The 21,178-nt window shown below is 41.1% G+C and overlaps 1 protein-coding gene across 1 annotated transcript in view; it reads left to right on the forward strand.

Moving 5' to 3' along the window:
• The first annotated feature begins 646 nt into the window (after nt 1-646).
• The window catches only part of INTS6L (integrator complex subunit 6 like), a 62,278-nt gene continuing 41,746 nt past the window's right edge, over nt 647-21,178 (forward strand). Inside the window, 2 exon segments of the mRNA XM_033201634.1 lie at nt 647-1,110; nt 1,246-1,323. Of these exon segments, the coding sequence (XP_033057525.1) occupies nt 1,000-1,110; nt 1,246-1,323 (189 nt within the window). The 5' untranslated portion in view covers nt 647-999.

Genomic DNA, 21,178 nt, shown 5'->3' on the forward strand with positions numbered 1-21,178 from the left:
GCGCAGAGAGAACAGTGGTGGAATTATCACAGGCAGGCCAATGTTTCAAAGAGCTTAGTGAAACTGAAGAAGCTTGTGCATACAAAAGGCCAGTTTAGGTAACTGTGTTTAAGCTTTAGTTTCCTTTCTAAGTAGATATATGTGGAATGCAAGGCCAGCAACCGACTCACAAATACTGATCAAGACGGGGGAGGGATCTAAAGGAATGTGAGTACGTCCTGCCAGGAAAGAAGTTTGCTGCTTCTGAAATATTTTCGTCTTCGCCACTGGCAGGATTGATCGATTGCAGTTAGCAAAGCGTTTTCTGTGCAGACTGTTCAAGCATCTGCTTCTGCACTTCTGTACAACTGTTGCTCAAATTCACTCTTCCTTTCGAATCACCATCTTTGAAGAGAGACAGAAAAATCCATCTAAACCACCCGAACTAATTATTTGAACTGCTTCCAAGTCCTTTAAAGGAGAATCCTAGCGAGGGTCCTTAACACTTCCCCTTACCCTCTGCCTGGGTTCAAACTTCAACTCCCAGGGTTCGCCCAAGTCCCTCCCCCAGTCCTGTCATCTAATGAATATGCAAATACCACATAATTGGCAGCCAATGGCTTGGGTTCTGGTCACATGGTGCCGATGGTAGGTGAGCAGACAGAAGTTGTCAGTGAACAGAGACGGCGCTCAGTCTGGGGCGAGCGCTCTAGTGAGCGCGGACGGATGCTTAGGCAGTAGTCCTGGCAGCGGCAGTAGTGGTGGCAGCAGAAGAGAGGAAGGGGGAGGGCCCCGAGGGCTACACACGCTCACACTTTCAAGTTCCCTTGGAGGGAGAGGAGGTGGGGCTGCAGAAAGAGGAGGCCAGGAGCGGTCCCATCCGTCCCGTCCCGTCTCCCCCTCTTTCTCTTGCTCCTTGCCCCCCGGCTCTGCGAGAGTTGAGGGTTCGGGTGGCTGTACGCGGCAGTGAGGGCAAGAGGGCCAGGAGAGTGGGGAGCGGAGGCAGGAGTGCGGGAGAAGATGCCCATCCTGCTGTTCCTCATAGACACGTCCGCCTCTATGAACCAGCGCACTGACCTGGGCACCTCCTATTTGGACATTGCCAAAGGCGCTGTGGAGTTATTCTTGAAGGTAAAGGGAGGGGAGGGGAGAGATGGGGAGAGCTCCCGAGGGATTTCGGGGTGTGGATTGAGGTGCTTCTGTAACGTTTGTATCGCCCTCCCCCCCTTTCCTACGCGACCCCCTCCGTCATCCCTCGCCCCGCAGCTGCGCGCCCGGGACCCGGCCAGCCGCGGAGACAGGTACATGCTGGTCACCTACGACGAACCCCCGTACTGCATCAAGGTAAAGGGGCTACGGGTGGGGGGACAGGCGGGAAGCGGGAGCAAGTCGGCGGGGGCTGCTTACCCCCCTGCCCCCGCCCGAGGCGGTCCTGCGTCGCCCGGCGGGGCGGGCGGCGGGGGGGCGCAGAGGGCGGTCGGAGTGGTGCCGTCGGCGGCTTCGGAGTAGCTGTCGCACCTGGGGTCGGGGAGAGGGGACCGGGTAGGAGCAGCCCCAGGGAGAAACCGCAGGAGGGCCGAGCTCGTGGCGCGACAACCGCAGCTGCCTCGGAACATGGCGGACATTTTGCTTTTGTATGAGCCTGCGAGAGGGAGACTGAGGGCGCTGCTGAGATGGAAAGGAGGGAGGGGAGGGAGGAGCGGGGAAGGAGGGCCCGAAACCCGGAGGGAGGCTGCGAGGCGGTCCCGCCCCTTCGAGGCGCACCGCGCGAGGGTGCGGCCGCGGCCGGGGGGCCGGGCGGAGCCTGCGACTCCGCCCCGAGGTCCTGCGGGCTGGGCGCGCGGGCTTTCCCGGAGCCTGGGCTCCTCCTCCGGCCCCTCCTTCCTCCCCCGGTCTTCCTCCCCCTCCTTGGCTCTTCGCCGCTTCTCCTCCTTCTCCCCCTCTTCCTCCCGCTCCCCTCCCCTTCCTGCTGAGAGCGTGGCAGAGCCAGCCGCCGGCCTTCAAAGACCAGACAACCGCCTTTGCACTCGTTGGCCTCTCACCACCCCCGCCCAATCGGAAATCTGTCCGCGAAGCCAGCCTCCCCACCCCCAGACCCGGAGAAAGTCATTGCGTTTCTCCTCCGGAACTGGCCAGGTTCAGCCCCGCTCTCAGTTACCTTAGCTACTGTTACTGTTTCATTGGAAATTCCAGCGAAGCAGCGACACGGAGGGGGACGTGCCGAGTGCGAACCCACAGGGGCAGAGCTTTTTAGGGACCCGCTCTACCTATTAACATCGTAAATTAGGTTTGTGCCAGCCACGTAGGAATTAATCCAGGGACAAGAAAGAAAGGAAGGGGAGGACTCAAATGTGAGCATTTGTAATAGTCAAGTTCGATGATTTGATTCTGACCTACAGGAGAAAAGTAGGGAGGACGGCCTCTGTGGGGTAATTTATGTTCCTATGCTGAGGAGATAAAGAACTGCTGCTTTGCCTGCAGTGGCCAGATAAAATGGAATTTAAACTGTTAAACCAACCTGCATAAGAGTCCTGCTTGCATATTGAAAATTTTAAAATACTACCACAATCCTTGACGTTTTTTGTTAGGCTTTTTCTTTTTTCCTCAGAATAATCGTTAATAGTGGTAGGGAGACGCAGTCTGGATGTGTTGTGATCCGTTTCTGTAGAATGAGGTGTTTTAATGAATGGAACCTACCAAGCTGAATAGTTGGCCAAAGAGTGTTCCTTCAAGCATAGGGAAACCAAAGAGAAACTAATTTTGTAACTCGTAGCTTCGGTTAACAGTTTAATTAGTAGGTTCCCCTTAAAACTGTTCTTTTTTCGATACTTTGTTTTCAGTTTGTGATTCTATCCATTTAGAAAAGTGGAACAAGTAGACATCTTTCGAAATGCCATAAGCTTTTTAAAAATGTCAGTTTTCCCAAAAGGATGTGATCATTTTTTTCCACATAGAAAAGGAGATGTTTATACATCCTAGGTCTGAATATCTACACCCTTTGACTAGTAATATAGATAAGAACCGACCATTTGTAGTGTGGTCATTTGAAGACATGCTCCTTAATTGGAAGTAGTAAAAAAGATAAACCACAAAACAGTGTGCCTTCTTTTCCTTAAAGGAACAACTTATTGGCTGGGTGCGGTGGCTCACGCCTGTAATCCTAGCACTTTGGGAGGTCGAGATGGGCGGATTGCCTGAGCTCAGGCGTTTGAGACCAGCCTGGGCAACATGGTAAAACCCCGTCTTTACTAAAATACCAAAAAAAAAAAAAAAAAAAAAAAATCTGCCGGGTGTGGTGGTGGGCGCCTGTAATCCCAGCTACGCGGGAGACTGAGGCATGAGAATTGCTTGAACCCGGGAGGTGGAGGTTGCAGTGAGCCGATACCATGCCACTGCACTCCAGCCCGGGCAACAAAGTGAAACGCTGTCGTCAAAAAAAAAAAAAAAGGAACAACTTATTTATCATTTTTCTTTTCTTTTTTTTTTTTTTGAGACGGAGTCTCGCTCTGTCACCCGGACTGGAGTGCGGTGGCCGGATCTCAGCTCACTGCAAGCTCCGCCTCCCGGGTTTACGCCATTCTCCTGCCTCAGCCTCCCGAGTAGCTGGGACTACAGGCGCCAGCCACCTTGCCCGGCTAGCTTTTTGTATTTTTTAGTAGAGACGGGGTTTCACCGTGTTAGCCAGGATGGTCTCGAACTCCTGACCTCATGATCCGCCCGTCTCGGCCTCCCAAAGTGCTGGGATTACAGGCTTGAGCCACCGCGCCCGGCCTATTTATCATTTTTCCATATGCCAAGAAGGATTGTTTAAAGATAGTTTTCCATCTATAAAACTTAACAAAACAGTAGTTACAGAAACTTGGGAAAGGAAATAAACCTCATTCTTAATAACCATCATTACATCTTTTAACCTAGCATTGTGATTACAGTGCACATATTACTTTGTATTCTGCTTTTTCCACCGATTTTTATCCCATGAATTATTCCAGGTCGCCACATAGCCTTCATACTTAAAATTTTTAATGGCTGTGTAATTCATTCATGCTATTTTAAAGGCTCCAGATAGTCCTATAGAACAGACAGGAAAAGTTGGATTTTGTTTTTAGTGGAAATTTCATCAGATAGCTCTTTTTATCCTGCCATTTTTTTCCTAAAGCAAAAAGCACGTTTCCAAGTTGAGTTTGATTATTTTTTTCGTTATGTAGGTCAGATATATGGGAAGATACTTTTTGTAATATGTTTATTAATCGTTGGTTATCTTCTTCTTAGTCTATCTTTCCGAAGTTTTTCATTTTAGGTGGTAACTACATGTTCTAGGAAAGGTTAATGATCTTAACGATGTTCTTGTCATTTTGCTCTCTATACCTGAATTAATAATATGCCATATTTTGGTAACATTTTCTTTTTCTGAGTCTCTTTTCAATCACTCTCTTGCCAGCCTGCCTCCAGCCCTTCTCTCAGCATGTGGCAACTATTTGTTCTTTGCTTTTAGGATCTAACCAGCTTGGAAAGTCTGAAATTTTAGAACATCTGGTGATTTTTTTTTTTCTTAAAATTTAGTCTAGTCTCACTTGCTAATAGCTGGGAGCCATAAATGTCTGTTTTCTGTCACACTGATTATCAAATAGGTCTTTCTTTGATTGTCAGCGGGCACCTTAGTTCCTACTTAAAAACTTCACTCATAAGGAGTCTGAGGTCTTTTCAGCAAAGTGATGTTGGCTAGGAATTTATTGGTAGCTTATTCTTTTGCAGAATGTGAGTGTATTTTTTAAAAATTTCTCCAAGGTTTGAGGACCATTGTTTCTCTTTTTTCACAGTAACTGCTTATTTCTTAGGTCTTGGTTGTATCCAAGTCTAAACACTGTAAAATGAACTTTGTTTTCTACTCGAAGGTTTGTTTCTATTGGTGTTATAACAGACATGAGTTGTGCATTTGGTTGGAAGATTTTTTTTCTTAATAGGCGTACAACTCTTCCCAGTATATCCACTTACAAGCTCCGACAATAAATCTTGTGAAAAGTTACTGTGACTGAAAATGTTCACTAATGTATAATGTTGAATATGTGAATATAGTATTTCACCAAAGACTTCGGAACTTTTTACCGCATACCCCTTACTTTATAGCTGTGTGCTCTTTTAAAATTAGTCATACTTGTTACTTGCAGTCCAGGTTTGCATGGATGGAATTAAGTTTGACTTAAGTACCATATAAAAAGTGTATGAAATGTAAGCACCATGTTCTACGTCTGTTGTGTTGCTTTCTAGACAAGTTTTATGCATAGTGTTACAAGTGTTAACCCCACCTTTATACCGTGGTATCTTCAGTGTACACAGCTAGCATGAAACCCTGTTTAACATTTAAAAATGTCTAATGTATCCTTGTAAAACTAATATGTGGTTTTTAAAAGTGTTATGTTTTGGGATGTTTTGGTATAATTGTTCTTTTTAGTCTTGGCTGAGGTTCTGCTGTCTTGTATGTTTTGTTTTGCTATGAATAATAATTTCCTTTTATTCAGTGAATAGAAGAGGTAGGCTTGTCACTACTATTACTTCGAAAGAAAGTAAGCTATTAGAGTAGGGTATATACTAACAAAGGTATTCAAAATAGTTTTATGTTGGAAGCTACTTTCTTAAAATTATTTCTTTTTCGTTGAAGGACTTTTTTTTTAAAACATAAAATGGAGTTACTTTTCTAGAAATAGTTGAAACATATGTATAAAATACTGGCCAGAAGATTTTTATAATGGGAAATGATAATGTTTCAAAGAAATATTCTAAGTCTGTAATTTGAAAACATACATTTGAAAAAGTAAAATTTTCCCTGAGCGTTGCCTTTTCACATCCTGTAGCTAGCTTTGCTTACTGGTGTCTGCATGCCTTTGACAACATGTATCAGAAAATAGCAAAATTTTGGCTTACAGATTTAGGAAGTAATCTAAGCTTTTAAAATGATATGTGTCACAGGCATTTTTAAGAATTTTAGCTAAGACATAACTTTTTCATATGCCCATGAATATATTTTATAGACCTTATTTGCAAAAGGAGTGACTTTTACAGGAGCCTTTGATTGTGGTTAAGACTCTATGGAAGAGCTTGTCAGTGAAATAGTAGCAACATGGCCTGTGAGAGCAATCTTAGACAATGAAAGATGCTTTTAAAACTCAAAATGCCACACAGGCAGTGCATTGACTTTTACAGTGAATTGCCTCTCCCATGATCTTGCTTTCTTATCTACCTTCCTTTACTGGCCATTTGTGGCATGCAGCAATAATTATTTTGAAATAAGAAAAGGGGAGAGTCAATAGTAGAAGATGAGACCTCTGGGCAATACAATCTTCAGACTAGGGACCAGCTGGAAGATGACTAGGGAATATGCCTGACAAAATTGTGGAGGCCTGTCTGTTCTGGATCCCCAACCTCTCTTGTATCCATTCATTCTTATTTGCTCCTCGTTTCAACCTTCATCATTTCTCACTTGCAAGCAGTCACTCAATTGTTCTCCCTACTTCCAGTCTTGCTTTCCACTGATTCCTTCCCCTCATTGCCCTCAGATTGATCATTCTTTAAATAAAGTCATTCCCCTATGAAAAAAAAAATCCTTCAGTGGCACTCCATTACATTTCCCAATAATAGTAAATTTCTTGGCCTGGCCTCCATGGCCCTTCATGATTTGGCCCTATTTTACCATGTCTCTGCCCTCTCTTCTCTTCTCATGGACCTCAGGCTTCACTCACAATGAAAAATTAGGTCCTCTCCAAACACACTATGCCAGTTGCTTCTGTGCCATTGTAAATGTTATTCCCTCTGCCTGGGACACATTGGTTGGCCTGACATACCTCAGTTCTTTATTCTATGTTCTCGAAAGTCATTTTGTCCATCTGCCTTTTCCCTACTCCAAGCAGTGTAACAATTTCCTCTGTGATCCTTTAATGTGTTGTCCACACTTAACTATACAGCATTTAGCATGTTATACGGGGACTATTAGTGTTCACATTGACTTCCCTAATGTGAGCTCTTGAAGGGCAAATATTTGAACTTCTAGGTATTTGTATCCCTAGTACCTAAGGGGGTATGTAGATTTTTAATATGTACTCAACAAATGGAAAAAAGGTTTCAAGCACTATATAAGTGTCAAAGCTACTCATTTCTCTCATGTCAAAGCTTACCTCATTCTTGGAACTCTTCCCCATAGAGTAATCACTATTAACAATTTGATATATTTAATGTTTATTACAGCTAGCATTTTCATATAGGTTCAAGTTTATAATATGGTAGAATCTTATTGTATTTTTTACAAGATAATTGTACATATTTCCCTTTTTTCCTTTTTTATCGAAGTATAATTTATATACAGAAAATACATGAATCCTGATGACTTGATGCATTTTCATATTTATACATTCATGTAACCACCATCCCAGGCCAAGATATATAACATTTCCATCAACCAGGAAAATGCCTCTTGCATCTTTCTGTAATCCATCTCTCCCCTGCATGTAATTACTGTTCTGACTTTTATCACCATTGTAGTGATATGATCAAAATGGTGTTTCCAAAAGACAAGTCTAACAGTGGATCAACACTACGGCAGTCTAGGCATTCATTTACCATATACTTCTCGAGCATCTCCTCTGCACCAGGCTCTGTTATAGGGGCCTAAGGTGAAATCAGAAAGATCTGGCCTAAGGAGGGACCAGAATAGTAAAAGACATGGTCCTAGTCATTAAAGGTCTTGAGGATAGTCACTGGAAAAAGCTGACTAGAGAAGGTTGCTTAGGATATGGGAAATGTCAAGAGCAGTGGACTCTTAACCAGACAATTGGAGATGAGGGAGGAGGATGCACAGGAGTCGGAGAATCTGATGTGTCTCAAGACTATAACTAGTTAAGACTGGACCACAGAAAGGCTTTGAAACTTACAAGCTAGAGTATGTACATTTCTTCTGGGATGCAGAGCTCTTAGGTAGAACTGAAGAGAAATAGGACAAAACTTGTTGTCTGTATGCTTGTTTGGTTATAATTACCTTTTAAGTGAGCTAAAGGAGGGGAGAATAAAAGGCTAGGGAGATCCAGAAGTTGTAGTTGAAATTGCCTAGTTTTGTATTAGTGCTTGTTGCTTGAGAGCTTTTGGCCTTATGGTTGGGATTGGGGTGGGGGTAGGAAGATGGTGAAGGGCAGGGCACAGGTAAGGAAAGGGCAGATATTTTTTTCTTTTCAGTTTGCCTTTGCTTTGGGAAGATAATTATAATTTAGAACACAGGATTCTCAGTTTCACAGAGTGAAAAAATATGGCAGTGGTTCCACATCTCAGGAAGAAATGTGTTTTCTAGAGAAGGATAGGATTGAAGGACCCTCCTTATGGGAGTGAGAAGGGCAGTGAAGAAAGGAAACTACATGTTTCATTTAAGTCCTTAAATGAAAAACTCTGTAAACATGGCCTCCTCCCAGTTGCCTTTTACCAAAAGAGTGTAGATGAGAGACCCAGGCAGTCCCTTTGTAACTGTGTATTGGGAACTTGGAACACATTATCTCCTGGATACAATGTTGGAAGTGGTGATTACCTTCCCAGACCTTCCTCCCAGGAAAGCCTTTTTAACTCTTAATGTCATTTAGCCATAGACCTATTGTGTTTATCATTGTTTCTAATGGGAAATGGGTTTAAGTTTCCAACTTGATTTGTGGAAAACATGCCTTCTCTCTTCTTCCTCACAACTGGGTGTGGACTGTGGTTCCTTGAGGGGTGGGAACACTGTAAATGTTCCAGCAGAGAGGGTGAGGGGCTGAGGTGGCAGTGGAGGTAGGCGTGGCTCTTCACATATGCCAGTTACTCCTATTCATAGATTGGCTACATTTACAGGGTTCAGCACAGCATCCACTTAGCCACGTATGGTTATTGAGCACTTGAAAGGTAGCTAGTCTGTCAGTCGGTGCTGCAACAGTGTAAAATATAATATTTTGGATATATTGAGTTAAGTACATTATTAATCTAACTTGTTTCTTTTTACTGTTTTAATGTGGCGAGTTGAAAATTTGAAATTCCATATGTGGCTTGCACTATATTTCTATTAGACAGCAGTATTCGTCTATATTCTTTCTTAAGATATTTTATGATGTTCATATCCTAGAAATTGTTTCTGAAGGAGGATCCTTTCTCTGGAAGTTCCATTTAAAATGAACACCCCCCCCCACCCCGTGATAAAAGACTCATTTGTGCATGAAAGGTTATCATATAGTACAGAGTTGATGGCTTGATAACGCTTGCCCATGGGGCAAAATATGAAAGCATCCCATTCTTATTTGTATTGAAAGCCAGTTGGTTGCTTAGTCTTTTGGATGCAGTTGGTGATCCAACTGGTTGGGTTAGAAGTCTTTTCCTGGGCTAAGTATAATGGAATATGTATGTGAATGAATGTAACTGCAGTAATTCAGAATTCCATTTATAATATGTGCTCACCAGTAGTACTGAATGTTTCATGCTTTCAGTGTTATTAGAAATATGTGACATGTCCCTTGTTAGATTTACATAGCTACTTTGCCCAATAATTCTCAGGAGCAGCATTCTTTAGGAAGCTTAGAGGATAAAGTTTAGAGGATAAAGAATAAATACTCTAGTTTGGCATAGTGTAAAACTTAACAAGGGGGAATTTGTATCACTACTGTTTTTGAAAACTTTATTGATGTTCCCCAGCGGAGCCCTTGTCTTACATCATGGCAAGTCATCAGTAGCGTTAAAATGAGGGAGAGGCCACATGACTGGAGGGCTCCTAGGATTCTTACTTCTGACAGTCTTTAACTTTTTCAAAACTTAATCCTCCTAGTGGAGGTTACAGGAGTGGTTGTTATTTTTTGGTAACTATAATGGCTCCCATTTAAGGAAGAAGCACCAATGTCTCATTCTGAGGCTGGGTGGATGTATAGATATGCTGATGAATAGCATCTATAAGAGGTAGGACCACTTTATATCCCTAATTTTGGATCCTACTAAATCCCATCTTATGGTCGAAGGTGTTATCTAGCTTGTATAGCATATCCCTGTATTTCAGATATGATTTGACTTATATTTGCTTCCTTATAATAATGAACAGTCACAAAATAGCTTTCAAATAATAGCAGCTGACATTTATTGAGTAATGCTTAGGTACAGGGCAATGTGCCAATTAATGTAAAATGTTTATTTAGTTTCTCTTCCTAGTCAGCCTGTGTACTGGTATTACTAGGTACTATTATTATCCTCGTTTTATAGATGAGGGAACCAGGGCCCAGAGAGGTTAAGTAACATAGCCAGTAGTAACCCAGGTCTGTCTCTATTCCAGTCTATTCAGTGATTAACCTCTTCACTTTTCCTATGAATTTTGACACAACATTCCTTTGATAACTTCTCACTGGTATTTTCTCAGTATGATGCATGTCCTAGAGCCATCATTTTTTAAACATAATTATCATGCTGTTATTTATAGCTGCTTTTAATGTAATAGTGCTTGGTATTGTAGCAAGCACTCAGTGAATGAAAATTATTACTGCTAGTGTTATTATTTTTAATATTTCTCTGACTTGCTGGGTGAGTATTGTGGTACATTTGTTTGTAAAACATTTTTGCCTTTGATGTCCCACAGTTATGCCCCTACTGATGACAGATACAGAGTTGTTGAGACTCTCAGTTGATGGAGTATGAGATAGTTGAGGACTGGAGGATGTGAACTGGTGGCCTAGGCTGAGTAGGCCCTATAGGAATAGTGGTGGTTTTGTAAAAGCAGCAGGGTAGTCCTTGGCTATCTATTCATAATAGCCACTAGAAACTGATATGCCTTCTTCACTTTACCAATCTCCTGATAAATGCTTTTCTTATGAGGAAAAGAAAGATATTCAGTGTACTCCACAGTAGCCATTTGTTTTTTCTAATCCACAGCCTCTGGAGGAGGTAGACATGGTTTTTAAAAAGGTTTGGATTACCATCATGCCTTTGCAGAGTTTTGTGTATCAGCCTGAGCCTTATCTGCTGGTGTGGTCCTCATTTCAACCACTTCTCCCATTTTCCTCAAGCCACACCTGTCATAGTCAGATCGTTGGTTTTTTTCCTCCTGTTTAGTTAGATGGCCTGGGGTAGAAGAGGGATTTTAGAGAAGAAATAGAGATGTCAGTCAGTGGGGTCTTAACCAGAAAAACATTGCATGAAGACTTTTGGGTGGTGTGCCAGATGTTTATAGAAAAAGTAGAATTCTGTATCTTAAACCATTTCCCCCTGGTTATACTACTCATTAATGTCAGTTGCTCTTTCATTATCTATATCCTGCCCTGTAGCTCAAATAGTTCAGTGAACTTAGTACCAGGAGCCAAACACAGGATTTAAATGCAATTGAACAAAAAGTCTTGAAACATTTTTGTTTGTGCAACTGAAAAACAGTACTGTTAAGAAAAGTAAATATGATTATTAAGATCCTAAGATTTATTGTCAAGCTACTTGGGCATAATTACTAATATTCATCCTCTTTGTCCTTGACTACATTTGAAACTAACTACTTCTCCCTTCCACAACTTATTACTTCCTATATTCTGTTTCTCCACTTCTTTCTCTGATAATTATTTCTCTGTCTTCCAAAGTCTTTCCCTTGGGGAGTGTATCCTGCTTCATTTGTGGTTCCAAATATTCCGACACACACTGATGCTTCACCATCTTCAGCTCTCACTCAGGCATCTCAACTGACTGCATTACATCTCCACACATCTCCCGTGACTGTCTGTGCTGCTATCAGCTCACAGTCAGACCTCTGTCATTACTCATCTTTGTTTGGTTTGTTTGTTTGTTTGTTTTGCCTTCCATCTTCTCTGGCCTATCTGCCATCCCTTTGAAATTTCTTTTACGTGTGTTCCTTCGACTCAATTTCTGTTGCCATCACTTTAATCTAGGTTCTCATGTTTTTATGCTTTGACCACTGTACCAACCTTCTAACTGGACTCCCAAGTGCCTCCAAAATTCCTGTCTTCACTTACATCAACTGCTAACTTTTGAAAAAAGTTGGTTTTATCATATCACCCTCCCCACCAGCCTTCCAGTCTCCCCATGCCTATGGGGTCGAGTCTAAATTCCCCAGCATGCCATTCTGAGCTCTCTAGTATCTGTTAAAAACTTATTTCCCATCATTTCCCACAGAAGCTCTGCACTGTCTCTTCTACTCTCCCCATTCTTGATGCCAGCCCTTAGAGCATCAGTTAGTCAAAGGAAGAAGAGATATAGAGCCAGGAGAGCTGAAGGCCTGGGGGAGGAGAGGAAGTAAACTGAAAGCATTCCATTAAGGGTGTGACTTGAGGGTGAGGACATGACAGAACATGCTTTAAAATGCTATTATAATGATGAGAAGTTGCAGAAGGAAGGAGGGTGGGAGCTGGAGTATGACCGTTAGGGTTTGATTAGCCTGAACTCTAGACCAAGATGTTTTAATTTAAATTGACCTGAAGTTGCCCGGAGGCACTGCTGTTTAATCAGAAGGGCCAGTCCCTCTGCCAAAGACAGCCCACATAACTAGACAGGGGACAACAGGATTCCAGGGAGAATAGCCTTTAATATAGCCATGACATTGGAAAGTGGAGACCCCCTCCTGTTTTATTTCTTGAAGGAGGATGTTGACGATAAGCAGAGCAAAGCTCTGCACTTTTCTTAATAGCTTATGTAGGTTTGTAAACTCCATTTCATAGTGATGCCTTTGAGTTGTGTGTTAGAGGTAGAGTTAGGCTATAGCTAGGTACTTTTATAAAATCAGATTTTAAAAAGTGGACATAGTACATCCTGTCTAGTAGATCATACCATCTACTGTCACGTAGTATGGCAAACTGTGTCATTTTTCACTTCAGTAGCTCTGTCAAGAGTGCTGGACTGGAAGGCAAGAGATCCATGTTCTTAGCCTGAGTCTGTTACTAATTATACACATGACCCCAGGCAAGTAACTTAACCTTTTATGGTGTCAGTTTCCTTATCTATTAAATGAAGGGATTAGACTAGATTATTTCCAGGGCTCCTTCCAAAAAAGTACAGGAGAGAGTTGTATAACTGAAAGACAGGAAGTGGAATAATTGAGGCTTGGAATTCAGGGTGACTTAAAAATTACTTTAGGCCGGACATAGTGGCTCACACCTCTAATCACAGCACTTTGGAAGGCTGAGGTGGGAGGACCACTTGAGCCCAGGAGTTTGAGACAGCCTAGGAAACATGGCAAGACCCTGTCTCTACAAAAAATAATTAAAAAAAGAAAATTAGTCTGGTAGAGTGGCACATGCCTGCAGCCCCAGCTACTCAGGAGGCTGAGGTGGGAAGATCACTTGAGCCCAGGATTACAAGACTGCAGTTAGCTATGTTCACACCAGTGCACTCCAGCCTGTGCCACAAAGCGAGATTCTGTCTCAAAAAAACAAACAACAACAACAACAAACTTTAAATTTTAGAAAAGAGGTCCTGGATGTGTTTAATGTGCTATATCACACACTTAGTGGTTAAATTGGTAAATGCCACTCCATCTTATTGATGTCAATTCTGTTTGCTGTAAACAATTTAATAATGTTCATGACAGAGTCCTATCAATACTTTGGAAGAGTGAGAGTGAGGGTTTGGTGAACAGACAGACTAACTAACTTGTATTTTGTTGGGATTTTTAGCAATGAATGCATGTTACTTTTACCATGTAAAAAGTAGCTCATAACAATTTTTGAAATTATTTATTTTCATCAACTTTTAAGTTCTAGGTACATGTGCAAGATATGCAGGTTTTTTAACATGTGCCATGGTGGTTTGCTGCATAGATCATCCCATTACCTAGGTGTTAAGCCCAGCATCCATTAGCTATTCTTCCTGATGCTTTTCCTTCCCCAACCCCCTTTCACAGACCCCACCCAGTGTGTGTGGTTCCTCCCATGTGTCCATGTGTTCTCATGGAAGAATTTTTCCTAAAAGAATTAGTGCTGGGGAAAGAGGTGCTGTGTAATCTTCAGAAAGTAATAAATGGCCATTCTGCTATCTCATATGTTCAACACTTTCTGCAATGCTTAGGTGGCTTAGTCTCACTCCTGTCCATGTATGTTTTTTCCAAGGCCAAACATTTTTATTATTTTGTGTATTGGTCCATAAAATGAACCAAAATGTAACCAACTGAACGTGTGATATGCGCAATAGTAGTTTTTTTCCCCCTGATAATAGGTATTAGTTGATAGCTGCAGTTGAAGTGGTCTGAGACTGGGAAAGGAAACTTTTCACATTTACATATGACCAAGTTTAGTAAGTTCTAAGATGTTTCTGCTTCAGTGGCAGTGCAATTGACTTTTGGAGGGAGGAGAAAAGCTTCTAAAATTATTAGTTTCTACATGTTACTGTCTACTGGTGAAGGTCAGATTTCTTTTGATATTATCATGTTTTCCAGTAAACTTTGAGAAGTGTGCTGCTTCACGATTTTATCGTAATTCCCTGGGGTAAGAATTGAAAACTTCATAAACATATTTTGTAAATTTTCTAGACCCTTATGATTGTTTGTATGCTTAAAAAACTTCATACTAAGTATTACTTTAAAGAGGTCAGTAACACAAAATGGTGAACTATGTGTCAGTGGAACCAAACTGTGAGTCATTTCTTTGCCCAGTTTCATTAAAATATATGATCACCTGAGTCTTTAACTGTCTGCTGAAGATCAGTGCAGCAGGCCACAGACTGTTAAATACATTTCTGCAATATACTGGGGGAGGTAAATTTCTTAATATCTTTGTTAAAAAGTAGAAGACACAAGTAAGCTAGATTTCATATATGTAGTCTTGGTTGGTAGTATCTCCTGAAGTGTGTGGAGGAAAATTGGTAGATCAAAACACAGAATGATAGCATTCAGAATTCTCAGGGAGAGAACCGATTTAATCAAATAAAATGAACTTTACACATTTTGGCAAGTTCAGGACACTAAGAAAAGCCCTTGGGGAAGTAACTTTTATAAAACTGAATCCAAGAGAGCTGGTTATTCTTTTTTTTTTTTTAAAGATAAGGTCTTGCTCTGACACCCAGGCTGGGGTGTAGTGTGTTATCATAGTTCACTGTAGCCTCAAACTCCTGGGTTCAAGCGATTACCACTTGGGACTAAAACACATGCCACTATGGTTGGCTAATTTGTATGTTAATTTTTTGTAGAGAGAGGGGTCTTGCTATGTTGCCCAGGCTGATCTTGAACTCTTGGGCTCAAGTGATCCTCTCTCCTCAGCCTCCCAAAGTGTGTTGGGATTACAGGCATGAGCCATTGCACCCAGCCTTGGATATTCTTTAAAAAGTAATTTTAAAGCTACACTATACATTTAAAACACACAACAGTAAAATACCTCCTTTGAGCGTTGAAGTATATTAGTACCTTGAGTCAAGTGAGTAAAGCACAAAAAAGTGAAATCCAGCCAACTTGCTAGAGTATCAGGAAAAAGTTGTGTCAGGGTCAGAAAATATAAGCAAGAAGGAAGCTTTTAGGGAGGTACAAGAAGGAAGACAGTTCTATTCTTGTAATGATATAGTGTATTCTTAGTGTGTACTTCATAATGTAACAACCTCCTTTATAGGTGTGCTAGCTGTAAAAATCATTTTACAAAGATATTTTAAACAGTTTAAAGTGATTAAGCTATCACAGTGTTCTGTTACTTAAGACAGCAAGTAAACCTTGTCTTTGTTATCAAAATTGAAGTCCATTGTAATTGTGAGAAGAAGATTCTTGAAGTTGAGAAGTTTTAACTTGCCCAAATATTCAGGGCAAAGACCAAGAGAAAAGTCATTTGTCTCCTCGGGAGACAGAGATGATTGGAAAAGCAGGGCTTCTTATTTTTCATGTCATTCCATCTCACTGGTGAGTTTACCAATGCAGGAACAGTTTGTGATGACAAAGATGACAGAATGCTAAATGAAGAAGAAAGTAGTTGGTTGAAAAACTGTTGGAATTGATTTATGCAAATTTTCTGGGTTGTTTCAGAGCAAGTTTTCCCCAAACTTATGGAGAGCAGATGGAAAAGGAAAATAGTTTATCTTTCAACAAGATAAATGATGGCCCTGCTAAATTTAGACTCTTTGGCTTTAACTTGTGACATCTGGGAAAAATACTCAATCTGTTAATCAGTTAGTTTGTATAACCACCTAGAAGAGCCCAATGTCCAGGATAGACCTCTAACATGGGCTTACAAATGGCAGATATTACCAGGCTGATTTAATTTCCTTTAATAAAAGATAAAAAGTCTTGTCAAGGAGAGGAAAGCAACATGCATTGGCTTTCTGGATGTCAACAAGGTTTTCATTCATTCATTGTGAAGGGCTTGCTAACAAGCTAGGAAGATTTGGACTGGACTGCGCTGCTCAGGGGAATGTCCAGATAGGCTGCGGGATGTATGTGCCTAAAACAAGTCAGTGCAGTGGCTCAGCACCAAGTCAGGGGGACACAACAAGTGGAGCCTCCCAGCAAGAAGTTCTGTCACTGCTGTGTGAAGGAGCCTGGCTTGTGAAAATTCATAATGTACAAAGATTCTTTTTACTGTTTGGAAAGATTCACTGCCAGTCCCTTTAAATAGCTACCATCCTAGAGAATATTAATCATTCAACTATTTTTTTGATTTATAAATAGTCAATTCACATACCGTTTGTAAGGTTTCTTTTCTTGTGGAAATTTAGGTACAGCTGCCCTAAATATTTTTATCAGTTACCTTGGCTGGGGAAATTAACAGCATGTTTATTGAACTTGTACATTATACTGTGTTATAACATTATACCATTTTCCAAATGTTAGTAAGGTTGCTAACATTTTGGAAAAGGATTACAGTGACCTTTAGAGATAGAACAGGAGTTTTCAGAAAGGCCTCTGACACCACTCCCACATCCCCTTCAAGGACAGTTGATCTGCTTTTATCTCTTTTACTTGTTCTTAGTCCTGGCAAGATTTCAATGGAGGAAAAGGCTTCTCTATTTAAAAAAAAATAAAAATCAATGAAAATCAATGAATCAGAGAAGTGGCCTGGCTAAAATGGGATGAAGTTCAGGAAGGACAAGTATTAGGATAGAGATACTGAGGGATACTGAAGTTTAGGGGAGCCGCTAAATAACACTCCTTCATTTCCCTCCTCCACTTGAAATCTATTGAGAAATAAGACCCAGAAGCCAACCAGAGTTCCAGATTACAGCTTTATTCCTGATCAAAGCTGGAGGAAAGGATCTAGCCTACATGTGTATTCATGAAAAGCTTCCAAGTAGTTCACATATTGACAGACCTACCCTATGGGTCTGTTGTAGGGGTGGAACCTACCCCTTAAGCACCACATGTCAGAGAACATACCAGAGTATTCAAAAGAGCTTCAGCAACAGGCCTGCAGAGAGCATGCCAGTTTCCTGTTTGCAAACCAACTAGTCAGATGAGAAGGTGGAAATGTGGGTGCAGAGGGTAATAGAAAAGAAAATATTGCTTTTAGGCTTTGCCCTTCTGAGGAGAAAAGTGCAAATTCTCTCCTTCCTGTGGTGATGTAAGTGGAGAATAAATAGCTAGTGGCTAGTCAGATCAAGCTGGGACAAGAACCCAGGTCACTTTCTGTCAGTGACAGAAAGGCCCATGTTTTTCTGTTGGTATGAAAAGACATTTTTAGTTGACTATGGAAACTTAACCCAACCTGAATTAACATATTTACTGAGACAGGAGGTGTTCTCTTTCTGTAAGTCAGATTTACATAAAGGATTGTTACAGGGTGTAGAATTATAAGATATATGTCTGATTTATATTAAAGGAAGGTATAGAATTATAGGATATAAAAACTGCAAGGGACCTTAGAGTTGGTTTTTCAGCCCTTTCATTCCTTGGGTGAGGAAACAGCCCCAGTGGGATTAAGTGACTTACTCTAGACCACTTGCCAAGCGAGTTTGAGACAGCTAGGAATAGACCAGGCCCTTCTAATTCTTAATTCACTGTTCCCCATACCTAATTGTTCTGTACTTAGATGTCAGGGAAAGTAGGCTTAAAGTGAAATTTGAAAATTTTATTAAACGTCTAAACTAATCTAACAAGACATATCTGTGAAGTGAATATAGGCTTACCATGAAGATAGTGCAGGTTCAATTCCCAGACCACCACAATGAAGTGAGTCACAAGAATTTTTTGCTTTCCCAGTTTACACGATACTGTAGTCTATTAAGTGTGCAATAGCATTATGTCCAAAAAACAATGTATACACCTTAATTGAAAATACTTTATTGCTAAAAAAAATTGTTAATGATCACCTGAGCCTTCAGCCAGTCATAATCTTTTTGCTGGTGGAGACTCTTGCCTCGATGTTGATGGCTGCTGAGTGATCAGGGTAGTTGTTGCTGAAGGATGGGGTGGCTGTGGCAATTTCTTAAAATAAGACAACTACAAATTTTGCCGCATTGGTGGACACTTCCTTTCAGGAAAGTTTTCTCTGAAGCATGCAGTGCTTTTTGATAACATTTTATCCACAGTAGAACTTCTTTCTATTTTCTTTAATTGGAGTCTGTCCTCTCAAACTCTGCCACTGATGTATAAACTCAGTTTATATAATATTGTAAATCCTTTGTTGTCATTTCAACAATGTTCACAACATCTTCACCATGAGTAGATTCCATCTCAGGAAACCACTTTCTTTGCTTATTCATAGGAAACAACTCAATCATTAAAGTTTTATTATGAGATTGAAGCAATTCAGTCACATCCTTAGGCTTCACTTCTAAATCTAGTTCTCATGCTCTTTCTACCACTTATGCAGTTACTTCCTCAACTAGACTTTTGAACTCCTTAAAGTCATCCATGAAGGTTGGAATCACCTTCTTCCAAACTCCTGCTAATGTTGATCTTTTGACCTCCTCCCACGAATCATGAATGTTCTTAATGTCATCTAGAATGTTGAATCCTTCCCAGAAGGTTTTCAACTTCGCCCAGATGCATCACAGGGATCACTATCTATGGCAGCTGTAGCCCTACAAAATGTACTTCTTAATAGCCTTACAAAATGTATTTTTTAAATAATAAGACTTGAAAGTCAAAATGACTCCTTCATCCATGGGCTGCAAAATGGATGTTGTGTTAGCAGGCATGACAATAACATTGATTTCCTTGTACATCTACATCAGGGCTCTTGGGTGGCCAGGTGCATTGACAATGATCAACAGTATTTTGAAAGGAATCTTTTTTTCTGAGCATTAGGTCTCAAGAGTGGGCTTAAAATATTCAGTAAACCATGCTGTAAACAGATATGCTGTCATCCAGGTTTTGTTGTTCCATTGCTAAAGCACAGGCAAAGTAGATGTAGCATATTTCTTAAGGGCCCTTGGATTTTCAGGATGGCAAATGAATGTTGGCTTCAGCTTAAAGTTGCCAGCTGCATTAGCCCCTAACAAAAAGTCAGTCTGTCCTTTGAGGCTTTGAAGTCAGGCATTGACTTCTCTTTCAAGTTATGGAAGTCCTAGATTGTGTCTTCTTCCTATAGAAGTCCGTTTCATCTACATTGAAAATCTGTTCTTCAGTGTAGCCACTCTCATCAGTGATCTTAGCTAGATCTTCTGGATAACTTGCTACAGCTTCTATATCAACACCTGCTGCTTCACCTTGCACTTTTATGACATGGAAGTGGCTGCTTCTTCTAGCTTCAAAGTTTTCTTCTGCAGCTTTCTTACCTCTCTCAGCCTTCATAGAGTTGAAGATTCATTCTGTCAACTCTAGGAAGAGTTAGAGCCTTGCTCTGGATTAGGCTTTGGTTTAAGGGAATGTTGTAGCTGGTTTGATCTTCTCTGCAGACCACTAAAACTTTCTCCATATCAGCAATGTGGCTATTTTTCTTCTTATTCCTGTGTTTCCTGAAGTAGCATTTTAAATTTTCTTCAAGAGCTTCCTTTGTATTAACAACATGGCTGTTTGGTGCAAGAGGCCTACTATCTCAGCTTTCGACATGCCTTCCTCACTAAGTTTAATCATTTCTAGCTTCGATTTAAAGTGAGAGAAGTGCAACTGTTCCTTTCACTCGAACACTTAAGAGTCCATTGTAGGGTTACTCATTGGCCTGATTTCAATGTTGTTGTGTCTCAAGGAATAGGGAGGCCTGAGGAGAGGGAAAGAGATAGGGAACAGCCGGTCAGTGGAGCAGTTAGGACACATACAACATTTATCGATTAAGTTCACTGCCATCTTATATGGGTATGGTTCATGGTGCCCCAAAATAATTACAATAGTAACATCAAAGCTCACTGATCACAGATCACCATAAAAGATATAATAATAGTGAAAAAGTTAGAAATATTGCAAAAATTACCAAAATGTAACAGAGAAACACAAAGTGAGCACATGCTGTTGGAAAAATGGCACTGATAATACAGGGCTGCCACAAACATTCAATTTGTAAAAAATGCAATATCTGTGAGGTGCAATAAAGCAAAGCAAAATAAAATGAGGTATGCCGATATCCATAATGTGTGGAAGAGTGGTTTAAATTGGTGAGCTCTGAAGTTAGGTTATCTGGATTCAAATCTTGGCTGTGCCATTTCCTAGTTGTTTGGCCTGGACAAGTTGCTTCGCTTTCCCAAGCCTCAGTATGCTCATGTATAAAGTGGAGATAATAACAGCACCTACCCAGAGAGTGGCTGTGAGGTTCATGTAAGAAGGATGTATATTACATGCTATGCTTAGTATAAGTGAGTTCCTAACGTGTAAGCACTGATAAATATTAGCTATCCTTAGTCATCATCATGATTATTTTACCTCGGAGAGACTTTTAAAATTTGACCTGTGAAGATAATAAACCCTTAGCTTAGGATTTACCCATCCCAAGTTACTCCTTTGTCCTAAACCTCCATTCTTTAGGCCTCTTGTAATCATCTTTTACTGTCTGTCCTTTGGCCCCATGCTCTATCACCAAGTCCTGTCCTATTTGTTTCACATGTTTCTCATTTAACTCTTTCATCTGTGTTTCCATACTAATTCAGGTCTTTTTTTTTTTTTTTTTTTTTTTTTTTTGAGACGGAGTCTCACTCTGTCGCCCAGGCTGGAGTGCAGTGGCCGGATCTCAGCTCACTGCAAGCTCCACCTCCGGGTTCACGCCATTCTCCTGTCTCAGCCTCCCGAGTAGCTGGGACTACAGGCGCCCGCCTCGTCGCCCGGCTAGTTTTTTGTATTTTTTTAGTAGAGACGGGTTTCACCGTATTAGCCAGGATGGTCTCGATCTCC

Source organism: Trachypithecus francoisi, unplaced genomic scaffold, assembly GCF_009764315.1.
Source record: "Trachypithecus francoisi isolate TF-2019V2 unplaced genomic scaffold, Tfra_2.0 Lachesis_group6, whole genome shotgun sequence".
Classification (NCBI taxonomy): Eukaryota; Metazoa; Chordata; class Mammalia; order Primates; family Cercopithecidae; genus Trachypithecus; species Trachypithecus francoisi.